General features: G+C 35.1%; 1 protein-coding gene across 5 annotated transcripts in view; it reads right to left on the bottom strand.

Moving 5' to 3' along the window:
* PTBP3 (polypyrimidine tract binding protein 3) overlaps positions 1 to 13,630 on the bottom strand; it is a 103,615-nt gene that overhangs the window by 42,680 nt on the left and 47,305 nt on the right. For 3 of the 5 annotated variants that reach the window (XM_028165413.2, XM_007178204.2, XM_007178203.3), the window contains 3 exons: positions 13,008 to 13,177; positions 10,468 to 10,614; positions 2,512 to 2,676 (listed from right to left, as the gene is read on the bottom strand). In XM_028165413.2, coding sequence (XP_028021214.2) covers positions 2,512 to 2,676; positions 10,468 to 10,614; positions 13,008 to 13,177 — 482 coding nt within the window. The remainder of the gene's footprint in view (positions 1 to 2,511; positions 2,677 to 10,467; positions 10,615 to 13,007; positions 13,178 to 13,630) is intronic. The other 2 variants (XM_007178205.2, XM_007178206.3) reach the window with 1 other exon arrangement.

The following is a 13,630-nucleotide window of genomic DNA, read 5'->3' on the forward strand; positions in this document are numbered from 1 at the left end:
TGAGAAGTACAGCTAACATTTCTTGAGCACTTACTATGTAACAGGCACTGTTCTAAGTGCTTTAAATGCATTAACCCACATGATCCACACAATGAAGGTATAAAATAGATACCATCTTCATCCCCATTATATAAATAAGAAAAAGACACAGAGAGAGTAAGTTACTTGTCCAAGGTTATAGAGGTAGTAACTGGTAGAGCTAGGATTCAAACCAGCTCCAGATACTGTATCCTTAATCATTATGCTATACTACATTTTAGTTGGCTAATGGAATAGAGTGTCAGGGGGAGAGGGCTTAATTAATGTAATTAGAGAAAGACTCTCTGAGGAGGTGAATTTGAGCTGCAAATGGAATGATGTAGATTCAGCTAAGTGGCTATCTCGGTAAAGAGTGTTCCAGGCCTACGAAATAGAAAAGAGAAATGGACAAGGACAGAAATAAGAGGGGGGGAGGGGGAGAGGGTCAAAGGGCCAGAAAAGCTAGGGTGCTAAATAAGCAGAAGAGTTAGGAAGTGAGGTTAAAGAGATGGGGAGAGGTCTGCATATGGGGCCTTAAGTGCCTTGCTAAGAAGTTTTGGTGTTTTCCAACAGCAATGTGAAGAAGGATTAAACAGGAGAGTGCCATAACTAAAGGGCTGAGAGTCCTATCCCCATGGTTACTATTGAAGACTCTCAGTTACCTCTCTTCACCTGAAGGACCCATGATCTTTTGGGAGAGAAACAAGGTTTGTTACTGGTCTGAGGGAAATGATAAATGGAATGACAAGACAGGACCACACAACCTTGACTAAATTCACTGCTGACTGATGGCAATGTTGAGCCACAGGTGCAATAACATCTTTTGTAAAGCAGTAGAAGTTAGCAGTAGCTACAGTGCCACAGTAGCAAAGCAAACAAAAAATGCTGATGGATCACAGAGGGTTCAATGCCACTTTGTGGGATAAACAGTAGAAAAGAACAAAGAAACCAATCACTTAAGTAACTGCTGAACACTTTTAGGAAACAACGGTGGCTATGGATACCACTGCTAAAACCCTCCATGGGACATGCTTCACAAATGCACATATTTAGAAAATGGTACTCAGGAAACTATCACAGGGAATAAAGTAGGCATAATAAATGGTATATTTGATATTTACATGCATAGCACATGAACCATATTAGGAAATATATCTGAGTTCTATCACCAATTGGTACAATGACTGTGGGAAAAATAACAACTTCTAAGGTCCCCAGCACCCTTATTTGTAAAATGTGAGAATAGGATAGGATACATTTCAATTCTTAAATACACATGCACACACGCACCCCTATGACTCTTCATTCAGTAGTACAAATCCAAAGGTTTGGAAAGCAGTTAAATGAGTCTAGACTGGCCTGAGATCATGCTGTTTAATATATAATGAGATATAAATATGAAAATAGGGACTTCCCTGCTGGCACCGTGGTTAAGAATCCACCTGCCAATGCAGGGGACACAGGTTCGATCCCTGGTCCGGGAATATCCCACAAGCCACAATGAGCAACTAAGCCCGTGCGCCACAACTACTGAGCCTGCGCTCTAAAACCCACAAGCCACAACTACTGAAGCCCGTGCGCCTAGAGTCCGTGCTCCGCAACACGAGAAGCAACCGCAATGAGAAGCCCACGCACCACAACGAAGAGTAGCCCCCCACTCGCCGCAACTAGAGAAAGCCTGCACGCAGCAACGAAGACCCAACGCAGCCATAAATAAATAAATAAATATGAAAATAAGCATATAATATGTTTTAGTGTTTTAAAATAATTTTTATACTTAGTTTGTCAAGTATAATGAAATGGAAGACTGGAGTTGACATTAGGGGACTTGAGTTCTAACTGGTTCTTCAATTACTCTTTACAATATTCAACTCACCAAGTATCTGAGCCTCAGTTTTATTCAATACAAAATTATGTAACTAGGTGATCGATCTTCCAGGTCTTAAATTCTATATCTTCACAGTAGGCCATGATGTGGTACACTGCCTCTTATCAAGACAGTTTAGACATAGTAATGGGTAGTCTATGAAAGCTATGTTGAGAATCAGTCAGTATTTAACATGATACTTCCTTATTTAAGTTACTCATATTTTCCTTTCAGAGTTTTTAAAATAAAAATACTCAAGTGTAGGGAGGAGTCAATAGAAATAGATTAGTTGTTTTCTATATTGATGTTACTTTCTGAGGAACAACTACTACCGGTGCTTTTTATAGGAGTCTGTGCTTTGTTCATTTTCAAGCTTAGGTATAAAAAAATTGAATTCTTACATACCTTTTTAAATCAAGTATTTAAGTTAGAAAATGGAGGCTTTCAAAAAACTATCTCTAATTGATACTATTTCTTGCATGAAACAGGATGCTGAAGATTTTTTTTTTTATTATTTAAACAAATACATTAACCAAAATCAACAACCTGAAAAACTAAAGACATAAAACATCCAAAGTTACAGAGGTCATATTTGACTCTGCTTTCATAAGAATGTTCCTCCTTACCTGATGAAGAACTTCCAGGGTAACGGGATAAAAGAGGTTTTCAATAATTATTCGGAGCACAGGGCTCTGCCCAGGTAGGACTGTGCCTTCATTAGCAGGAGCTCCAGGAAGGGCCAGACTTCCTGACTGGACAGCACTGACAGCCTGCAGTGCAGCTTGGGCTCTCTATTTAACAATCCAAAATGAGAACTTGTGGTTACACAGAAGCATTATATAATCCTTAAAATTAGTTGATGTAAAGTAATATGAAGTAATATAGTTAAATAAAAATATACATATCTACTTTCTCTGGATGCATATATCCTAAAATTGTAATCAGTCAAAAATCAAAAGTCTTGCCTTCTTATCACAATGACACAAAATTTAAGAAAGTTCTTAAATTTACTTGAAGAAATGAAAACAAAACCATGGCCAAAAAAGAAGAAAATTTGGATATAACTTTTATTTCCTAATTTTTAAATGACAATAGGAAAAAAGACAGTGTGAAAGTAACATTAAAGGCCACTTTAAAAAAATCACTGAAGTCCCCGTCTTCTTTTTTCCTCCTTGAACAACCGAGTTCTAAAGCCTTTGGGTGGCATATGATAGGCGTAAATACGGAGGAAGAGAGGAGCTGTGGTGGTTCAGAGTGGGGCAAGGACGGCAGCCCTGTACAAAGCCATCCTGGCACGGAGCATCAGAGCCTGAGCAACGAAAGGAGCGCATCCATGTGGTAGGTCCGCCTGGTAAGGGAAACCGGAGCCCAAACAAGTAAGGAAGGTATCTGTGAGTGGGTGGCTCACTGCTGGCTGTCAGAACCTAGGGAGCATGAGACGGGTAAGAAAGGCATCCAGAGGAGAGTAGCCTAGCCAGGACTGTCAGAACCCAGGGAGAGTTAAGAAGGGGTCCACATGTAGTAAAAATAATCTAAGCAGGGTGAAGAGGAGGTCAGTCCATGGGGACCTGAATGGACTAAGGAAGTAATTCAATGGAGGGGCAGCCTGGCATGAGATGTTAGAATCCAAGCGGGGCAGGCAGAAAAGTTTCTCAATATCATGCTCCACTAAAAGGAAGCAGGTGCTCTAAAAAATGTCTAGCTCTAAAGCTGGAGCAAGGAAAGCACAAGATGAGTGTGTAACTTTTCTGGTTTTGTGGGGGTTTTGCTGTTGCTGTTTTGTACCAGAATGCAAAGAAGTTTTCAAAGAATGATGGGAACAAGCCAAAAGGACACAGAAGACAGCTGGAAGGGGCTCCCACGGCCAAATATAGGACAATTTGAGAACCAAAATAATGACTGTAACAAATAAAAACCCATCAAATGAAATGGGAAACATTAAGTACATAGGCTGATATAAATTGACAGTTGATAAGGAACAGTATATTTACACTGCCTTAAAGTACCTTCCCCCACTCTTCTTTCCCCCTTCGTAAGTCACAACTTTACAGTGGAGAAGCCAGGCAAACACCAGCCAAATCAAGTGATCAAAGAGCACACCATCAGTAATGCAACAAATTGAAGTTATGTGCCCTCTGATATGATGCAACGAGAAAAAAAGAGCATTACTTCTGTGACATTCCTGTCAAAGCTACATACACTGAATCTAATCACAAGGAAACATCAGACAAACTCAAATTGAGGGACAACCTAAAAGATAAGTAGCCCATAATTTTCGAAAGTGTCAAGGTTATGAAAGTTAAAAAAAACCTGTAACTGTTTCAGATAAAAGGATACTAGAAGATGTGATTTCTAAATGGAACATGTGATTATGAATAATGCTTATTTTGCTGTAATAAACATTATTGGGACAACTGGAAAAACTTGAACGGGGACTGAGGATTGGAGGGAAGTAATGCATCAAATGTTAATTTCCTGATTTTGACCACTGTTTTCTGGTTGTGTAGAAGAATATTCTTCTTTGAAGGAAATGCACACTAAAAGTTTGGCCAATGAACACAGACCAGATTAACAATTTATTCCCAAATGCCTCAAGGAATCAACAGTTCTTTGTATATATCTGTAACTCTTTTTAAATTTTGTGACTGTCTCAAAATTTAAAACAATTATTTAAAAAATAAAGTAGGTGAAAGAGGAGAAAATTGAGGAGAAAAAAAGCACGGTTAATGATTATTGAAATTAAATGCAAGTTTTCATCAGTCTTTTGTTCCGTACTTATAATTTCCTAAGAATGGTGATAATTAGTAAAATGTTTGCGCCACAAAATGAAAAAATCCTACCACTTTAATGCACATTCTTTCATTTCTCCATATTATACTCACTTGCAATTTTAAAGAACATAGTACTTTGTCACAGTACTTTGTTTTTTATATGAACATTTGTTTTGTTTTCATGACTTTAATTTTTAATTTACTATTTATTATACCACCTTTCTAATAATGTGAGATGAGTAGCTTTCCAACATTTTGCTATGAAAAATAACATTAAAATAAGTATCTTAAAAAAAAAAAAAAGTATCTTTCTGGAAAAGTGGCAGTCTTTTACTTTCTGTATGCTTAAGAGTTGAACAACTTCCACTTTTATATACATTTTTTTTTACCTTTTAACAGCATTTTTATGTCATATACAGACTTTTATGTATCAAGTAAAACACAAACTACCAAATGCTGTTTCCAAATCATCTTTGAGAACAATATTATGAATTATTTGAATATTTTATATCATTAGCTTTCAAAACTATGTTCTCGTAAAGCCAAGTGTGTGGAATACTGAGCATCCTAATTCTGCTTCAAACATGGCAGTTTATCTATTTTATACTGGGCTCCCCAATAAGATTTTATTTGGAAAAAAGGGTTGTACTGCTTTCAAATTTGAAAACTGGCTCACATTTCCACTTTGAGCCTTTAAATAGGCAATGATGATGTTGGGAGGTCATTCAAAAAAGACTCAGAATTAACACAGGGATTAGAGTTAGCAGAAAAGAACATTAAAGTAGTTATTATAACTGTATTGCATGCACACACACACAGAAAAAAGAAAGGTTAAGTAGAGACATGGAAGACCAACAGTGCTGTCCAACAGAATTTCCTGTGATAATGGAAATGTTCAACATCTACAGCATGCAATATGACAGTACTAACCACAAGTGGCTAGCGAGCACTCCAAATGTACCTAGTGCAGCTGAGGAACTGAATTTTTTATTTTTTAATTTATTTAAATTTAGCCACATTTAGCTAGCAGCTACCATACTGGACATCACAACTTTATAATGTCTAGGAAAAATCATCATAGTGAGGCTCTCAATGGAATAATGGTGCCTTTTCTTCTTGTATCAGGATGATTAAATCTTATCAAAACTAAGCCTGCATAACTGAAAGTAAACTTAACCTCACTAACTTTTTTACGGCCGCGCTGCGTGGCTTGTGGGATCTTAGTTCGCCGACCAGGGATCAAACCTAGGCCCTCAGCAGTGAAAGTGCAGAGTCCTAACCACTGGACCGTCAGGGAATTCCCAACCTCACTGACTTTACTTCATTACCCATCAATCATTCTATCAATCCTTTTTATTAAACAATTCTATATATATGCTTACTGCTGCTATATTACTGTTATTGTTGCTACTGTTGTTGTTTCTCTTCCTTCACTCTTTCCTCTTTGGCACAGAAGATACCACAGTGGAGAAACATGAGAAGCCATGGTATATATTGTCCTAATCATTCTAGAGTTGTCAATATACTTTGCATTAGTACTTCACAGAGCATTGAGTACAAAAGTCTCTGCATAGCAGGCATGCAAAAAACTTCTTTTGACAATAAAAATCTGAGAAAAAGATTTATTTAATAAGTAACTCTATAGTTTCAATTTTTAATTAGGCAAAAATATTTAAGTAAAAAAAAATGAAAGTGGAGGCATACTTTCCACTGAGGACAACAGAAAAGTGAGGGGGAAAAAAAGAAATGTCTTCTTAATATGAAGAGATATTTCAGATACACAGAAGACATATTTTCTGTGTATCTGATACTAAACATTATGAGGCAGCAGAATTCTTATTATGGGATAGTTTTAAATGTTTCAGCAACAAACCCTCTGGAATGGTTACATTAACTAGTAGTAAAGGAAATAGCAGTAGTATGATGGAAAAATCAACAAATATTTTATTGAGGTGGGGGAGGTATATATACTTCATGTAAAATTTAAACATGCCTGGATAATGTGAAGAAGACATTTCTAAAATTGAGATGGAAATGAATATACAACAAAATTCACAGATCTTAAGTGTTCATTCAGTTGGATGATTTTTTGGGAAATTTTTTAAGGGAAAATCCTTCCATGGTCATCTCTTTGCAAATTTATAAACTTCCACCCACAAGGTCAAGAAAAACTGTCTATACAAAAATGACTCCTATTAATACAACCACTCCTCAAATGCTGTACCTCAAAATAGGATCTAAATTTTTTAGCTATAATTTTAGCTTAAACCAAGGGACAAAGATACTTGATATTCACCTGACCCTCTGCCAAGTATGTCCATAAGCTGGAAAAGAAGTTATGTGCATGTTTTGGGATATCTTGCTATTCAAAGAGAAGCGAATGAAACAGTAATTTATCAGTTTCTGAGGGCTGTCTGAATAAAAAAACATCTGGTACATTTTATATATGCAAACAGGACCTTCAATTTTGACTTCAGCTTTGGTGTAGGACTCTGAATAAAAGAAAAATATTATTTTTTCAAACACCAATGCAAAAAATGGACAAAAGTAACAAAATGGAAAGGGTATTGGGAAGAAATCAAGGCTATCTAAGAATAAACTAGGTCATTTGGGCTGGCTTTGGTTGCCAAGCAACTGGGATTTCTCACTGTTTCCCTTTGGAATAATCCAGTCTTTAAGAGTTTTATTAAATTGTTTATTTCGTCTTCAAGACTTTAACATATTTAGGAATAACATTAATGAGAAAACTGCATGACTTACATGAAGGAGAATTAAAAATTCTTCTGAAAGATAGGAAATAAAATATAACTTCCTCCTCAAAAGGATCAGTTAGCAATACAGACATGTTAATTATCTACAAGTAAATCTATAAAATCAACCCAATTCTAACTGTGTCTTTTGGGATTAGGAGTTATCAAAATAATTCTAATATATCCTGAGAAATAAATAAAACATATTATCCATTTAATTTCTAAAAAGAGAGGGTAAAGAATAGGGCCTTGCCCTACAACATATTAAGCCTTAGGGACACGGAATTAGAAATGGAACAGAACAGAATCCAAAAAGTAGCCCAGATTAGACATGGACTGCATACCATGTGAACCACACACACATGAAGGTAGATGGGGGTCACGCAACCAGAATGTGTAGTCGTGTCTAACAAGTGTATATATGCGTGTTGTTAAGTATGCATAGTCTGTGTATGGAAAACTAGACCATGACAAAAGACAAGTTTCACAAGAGTGGATTTTTTTTTTTTAAGATTTTTTTTGATGTGGATCATTTTTTAAAAAGTCTTCATTGAATCTGTTACAATAGTGCTTCTGTTTTATGTTTTTTGGCACGAGGCATGTGGGATCTCAGCTCCCCGACCAGGGATTGAACCCACACCCTTTGCATTAGAAGGCAAAGTCTTAACCACTGGCCTGCCAGGGAAGTCCCATGAGTGGATAATATTGATAAATGGGTTATTCAACTACAACAAAAGAGAAACTGGTCACTGGGAGTAAGAGAAAGACCAAAGTCTCACTCTCCACCCACAAAATATTCTTAACAAAACAGATTTAAACACTACAAATAAAAACCAAAACATGAAAGTATAAGAAAACATAGGTAAAAAAAATGTTTTTAATCTTGCTGCACTGGGTTTTTATGAGTATGGCACCCATGTCAGAGACCATAATACAACTTCAGAGATTTGACTATTATATAAAAATATTTTTAAATTGCATTAGCAGACAAAATTCGAGACAGCAAGTATATAGAATGGTGGCTGCCAGGGTCGGGGTAGGGGAAATGAGGAGTAAGTGTATAACAGGTATGGAGTTCCAGTTTGGGAAGATGAAAAAGTTCTGGAGATGGGTGGTGGTGATGGGTTGCACAATGAAAATGTACTTAATGCCACTGAGCCATACACTTAAAAATGGTTAAAGTGGTAAATTTTACGTTATATATATTTTACCACAATTGAAAAAATGGGGGAAAAACTGCATTAACAGAAATCACTATAAATACTTCACAAGTTATTAAATAAAAGAGAGCAAACAAGATACAATTTGTTAACTAGCATATTAACACAGATGGACAGGAAAACTGCTTGCTCATATATTATCAGTGGCACCCTAAATCAGCAAATAAGCTTTAGAGAAAGCAATCATGCAACATATATTGAAACATAAAACATGCATAGGCTTAGTCCCAGCAATTTTGTTGCCAGGAACACAAATAAGATAATGCTGCATGTGTGCCAAGATATGTAAGAATGCTGCTATAGTACTATTTGTAAGAGCATAACATAGCAAACAATCTCAATCTAACAACAAGAAACTGGATAGCACAGGACAGGGATATCAGCTCGGTGCTCTGTGACCACCTAGAGGGGTGGGATAGGGAGGGTGGGAGGGAGACGCAAGAGGGAGGGGATATGGGGATATGTGTATACATAGAGCTGATTCACTTTGTTATACAGCAGAAACTAACACAACATTGTAAAGCAATTATACTCCAATAAAGATGTTAAACTAAAAAAAGAAAAGAAACGGGATAAATTATGGCTGCCCTTTTGAAGAGAGTATTATGCAGTCATTTAAAAATTATGAAGTAAAAAAAATAAAATAAAAAGTATGAAGTAATTCTGTATTTGTTGTCATGAAACAACATCCCTGACATATTGTAGAGAAAAAATAGTTTTCAGTAGTTTTCAAACTATGAGGATTCCATTAGTATAAAATTATATACATAGACAATAACCTGAATAGAGAAGGGGTATACAGTGAAATGTTAGCAAAATGTTAGTTAATGAGTTATATCTGGGTAACTGGATTGTTTTGTTTATTTTTTATTTTTCTGGATTGTTTGAATGTTTTACCATGAGCATGTATCCTATTTACAAGGCAATTTTTCATTAAAAAAATTATACTATTTAAAAATATCTAACATTTCATTTACTCTTAAGTTTAGATAGTTTATTATAGGCCATTAATATCTCTTGGATAAGTTAAGGATTGTGTGCAGGAAATGTCACTGTTTTTAAAAATGTGGAAAACTATAAATTCAGCAGCTTGCATTATAATGACTTTCAACACAGAGTCAAAGAGCTGAAGGAGTTCTTTTGCCTAGAGCAAGAGTATCACGGCCAAATTGCTCTCAACATAATTAAAAAAACCTCTTTCTTAAGATGTACTTGCTTTGTGGATAAATTTTTCCGACCCTGAAGTTACTTCAAATTACTATTTTAGCTACTTAAAAATCAACCTGGAGAGACACAGAAGTTTGAACATGAATTATATCAAAATAAAAACTGGAAGATGAGGTAAGAAATGTTCATATTCTATATTCCACATTCATCTTGGAGAGTCAAAAATCATTTAATGAACATATCTATACAAATTCTTATTAACATCTTAAGTTCAGTTACTTAACATCACAATAGAAGCATCACTCAACTTCTCAATGCCTTTGTTACATATTCTGTAAAAAGAAAAGGACTGACTTCTACAGTTCCTTTCAGATCTGAGGTTTTTAAGAGAGACATAACAATGTATGTTTTTTTCCACTCATGAAAACAGTTTCAAGGGAAAACTAAATATCTGCCATTTCTAACACCATATCTTCAAACTTACTTCCAAATGGCAGTGCTTTCTTATTCTTAAGTCTTTGGGTAAGAATTTACATAAACAATCTTTACCAGTAGAGCATTCTAAGATGAAGAAAAACACATGATTATTTTTCCTCTGAAAAATAGAAAATTAAATTTAAGTTATTATATCATGTGTTCTTATAACTATTTTTAGAAATGCCTTTAATACTTACAGCTTGATTAGGTAGATTGTCAGTCTTAAGTTCTCTGTGATTGGAATACTGAATAAAAACAGGCTGGCTTCGAAGGTGAGGAGTAACAGGAGTGTAATAATTCACCATAGTAACAGCAGCTTCCTCAGAAGCCATTTCTAAGAAAGCCTGCAATAAACACAAGAAAGTAAAGTGAAAGCTCATGTTTTTGAAAGGCAGCTAAGAACTACTTTGTCATTCCAGCTTGCTCTAAACTCGTGTATTCTCAAGAGAAATCACATTGCCCCCAAGGGGATGAAAAGACTTGTTTCAAAGTGTATTATTGACAGTAATTGAAAACATATTTGAAAAAAGTTGGGTTCAATAAACGATTTGGGATTGGGAAATTACCAGTTGATTAAATGATTTTATGTGGTTTTTGGTTTTCTTCTTGTTTCTTCTAAAATCTAGAAATAATTAAAAAGGCAAAAATAAACGTGTGCATCACTACTATAAATAGATGCTTTCAGTTTCTTCCTAAAAAATTCTCAAACAGAGATGCGGCATAATGATTTGCTCTTCTTTACCTTTTTATAAAACAGCCATTTATGAAGATAATTAGCGCATTCAGGTGCAAAGGCTCAATTGTACAAATTAGGGAAATGTGAGAACTTCCTACATTAAGTCAATATTGCTTTGGGTCATTCAAGTGACCTTTTTTGAATATTGGTAATCACTGTACTAATATTAGCTATTTGAAGACTAACACAAGAAGAACTGAGATGGAAAATGCTCCTTGGTATTTATGCCTTATTCTGTATAAAGCTTCTCCTAGCTGTCAGGACTCCAATTAACTTATGACAGGAATAGGAAACTTACAGACCTTTAAGGTGGCAGGTTTTATCACGCTATCTTAATGGTTAAGAAGATAAAATATAGACATCTACTAAGCATTCTGAGCCCTCAGAACTACCTATAAGAACATCTCAAATTTAAAATGCAGGAAGAACCCCTGATCCAAATCACTATCTTCGAGGAATAAAACAGACTTCGAGTCATTTATACTATCTAAAAGGTACAGATGTCCACGAAACACTTTAAAGTTGCTATCCAATTGTATCAATAATACACTTTTTCTAATATTTCTAAGAGAAGTGGATAAAAATGATCAAGGTAACAAAAATAGCTATGGCAATATTTCCTATCTGGTTTTTAATCATCTTTTCAACAAAGAATTTGTAAACTGTATTCTAATAATATTCATTATATGGGGAGAGTCTCTTCCTGCAAACTCCTTTCTAAATGTTTCTAAACTCCTGCAATGTCTAACATCAGTCACACAAAGGAAAAGCTGAACAATGTCTTTGGAATATGATTCTCATCACAGGAATTTTTTCCTAAATGTATATACAACCTAAAAATTCAAAAAATTCATATGTAAAAATAAATTTTCCCACATGGAGTCCAGTAAAAGAATTATTTATGTTTTCCCAAAGCATCCAAAGGGATCAATTTTCATAATGTAGGGTGGAGAGAAAACCGAAAGTCACTACCCACAGAAAGGCTGGTGAAAATAACCCCTACTCTGTCCTCAACACTCCACCTACAAGAACCATGGGAAAGATTATGCTTACAAGTACTACTAGTGACTCACATCAGAATCTCCTGCTTAAGTAATTACTAACAAGATATTTTCTAAACAGGATTTATGATCAAAAGACAAGCAATTAACATAACAGTCAATTAGCACTACAGATAAATATAAACCTAGAACCAACTGCAGAAACAAAGGAAAGTGTGACATTGCCTGCTGCCTCTCAGAGCTATTTGACATAAAACATAGGATACACTACACGAAACACGATAATGTACGTAACACGTGGCAGTTAGACATTTCACAGCCATTAGACACGGTCATGTTGGCCCTTTCAAACTGTGCAAACCATACTATTCTCAATAGTGGCATCTGTGATAAAAAGATCCAAGTGCATGCACTATCTCCAAAAGATGTAAGAAAAATGTGTAAACACAAGGGCTGAATACTAAGACATATTATTTAACTTCTCCAGTTCTTAACAACCTCATCTGCATTAAACAGGGATGTTAAATAGTTTACTAAAGATAGAGGAGTCTGAATCAGACATCATTATCCAATCTCTGATGGTAATCAATCCAATCTCTTCTGATAATCACAGGATATTTTCATAAACCATTTTGTAATTAAGAATATAAAATATGTTTGTTAACAAGTCAATGAATAAGAGATAATCCTGTTTCCTATATTAACATTTTTGTTTGTTGCTTCCTGTCATTAAAAAGTTCTATTTTAAAAACTATTTAAATAGAATGAAATTTAGGGGAAAAAAAAATGTTCAAGAAAATAAAAATCTTTTTTTTTTTTTTTTTGGCCACACCTTGCGGCTTGTGAGATCTTAGTTCCGCCACCAGGGATTGAACCGGCACCCCTGGCAGTGAAAGTATGGAGTCCTTACCACTGGACTGCCAGGTAATTCCCCTAAAAATCATTTTATCACTAACACCCAGAGATAATAACTGTGGGTCAATCTTTAAAACTTACATACCTGGCTTTTTCCTTTCAACATCAAAAGATTAGTTACTTTGCCAAATGGTAGACCTAATGATATGATCTCTGCTTCGGTGACATCACTTGGAATTTTGCGAAGATGGAGAACACGGGAAGGCGAACAGGGAGGTCTATCTCCTTTAAATTTCTTGTTGTCATTCCCATTAGCTAAAAAATATAAGATTTTTTAAAAAATTACTGAAACTAATTTGGGTTGACATATTACATTAACCATATCATCACATTTGACATTTGATATTCCAAGAGTTTCAGGTTTTGAAATTCAGGAACTACAGGGCTGATGGGAGAAGAGTAGAAGACAGTGGAAAACAAAACCATCCACCTTTCAATGAATGGGTTGATTTTTCACTGCAGGTATTATATTTTTTTTAAATTGAACTCTGATTTTTAACTTCAAGGAAAAGTGCTGGGTAAATGAATTACATATTTAGAGGTATCAAAACCTCTAAATAGTCAACTATTTGTTGTGAATAGAGAACAATATTTATAATATCTTTAATGTATTTTTAAAGGTATTTTTCTAATTTGTCCTATTACTAATTAAACAAGAATAATAACTTTTAGGAAAGACAGTAATAAAAATTTTATATTTATCACACC

Source organism: Balaenoptera acutorostrata, chromosome 6 (assembly GCF_949987535.1).
Source record: "Balaenoptera acutorostrata chromosome 6, mBalAcu1.1, whole genome shotgun sequence".
Lineage (NCBI taxonomy): Eukaryota > Metazoa > Chordata > Mammalia > Artiodactyla > Balaenopteridae > Balaenoptera > Balaenoptera acutorostrata.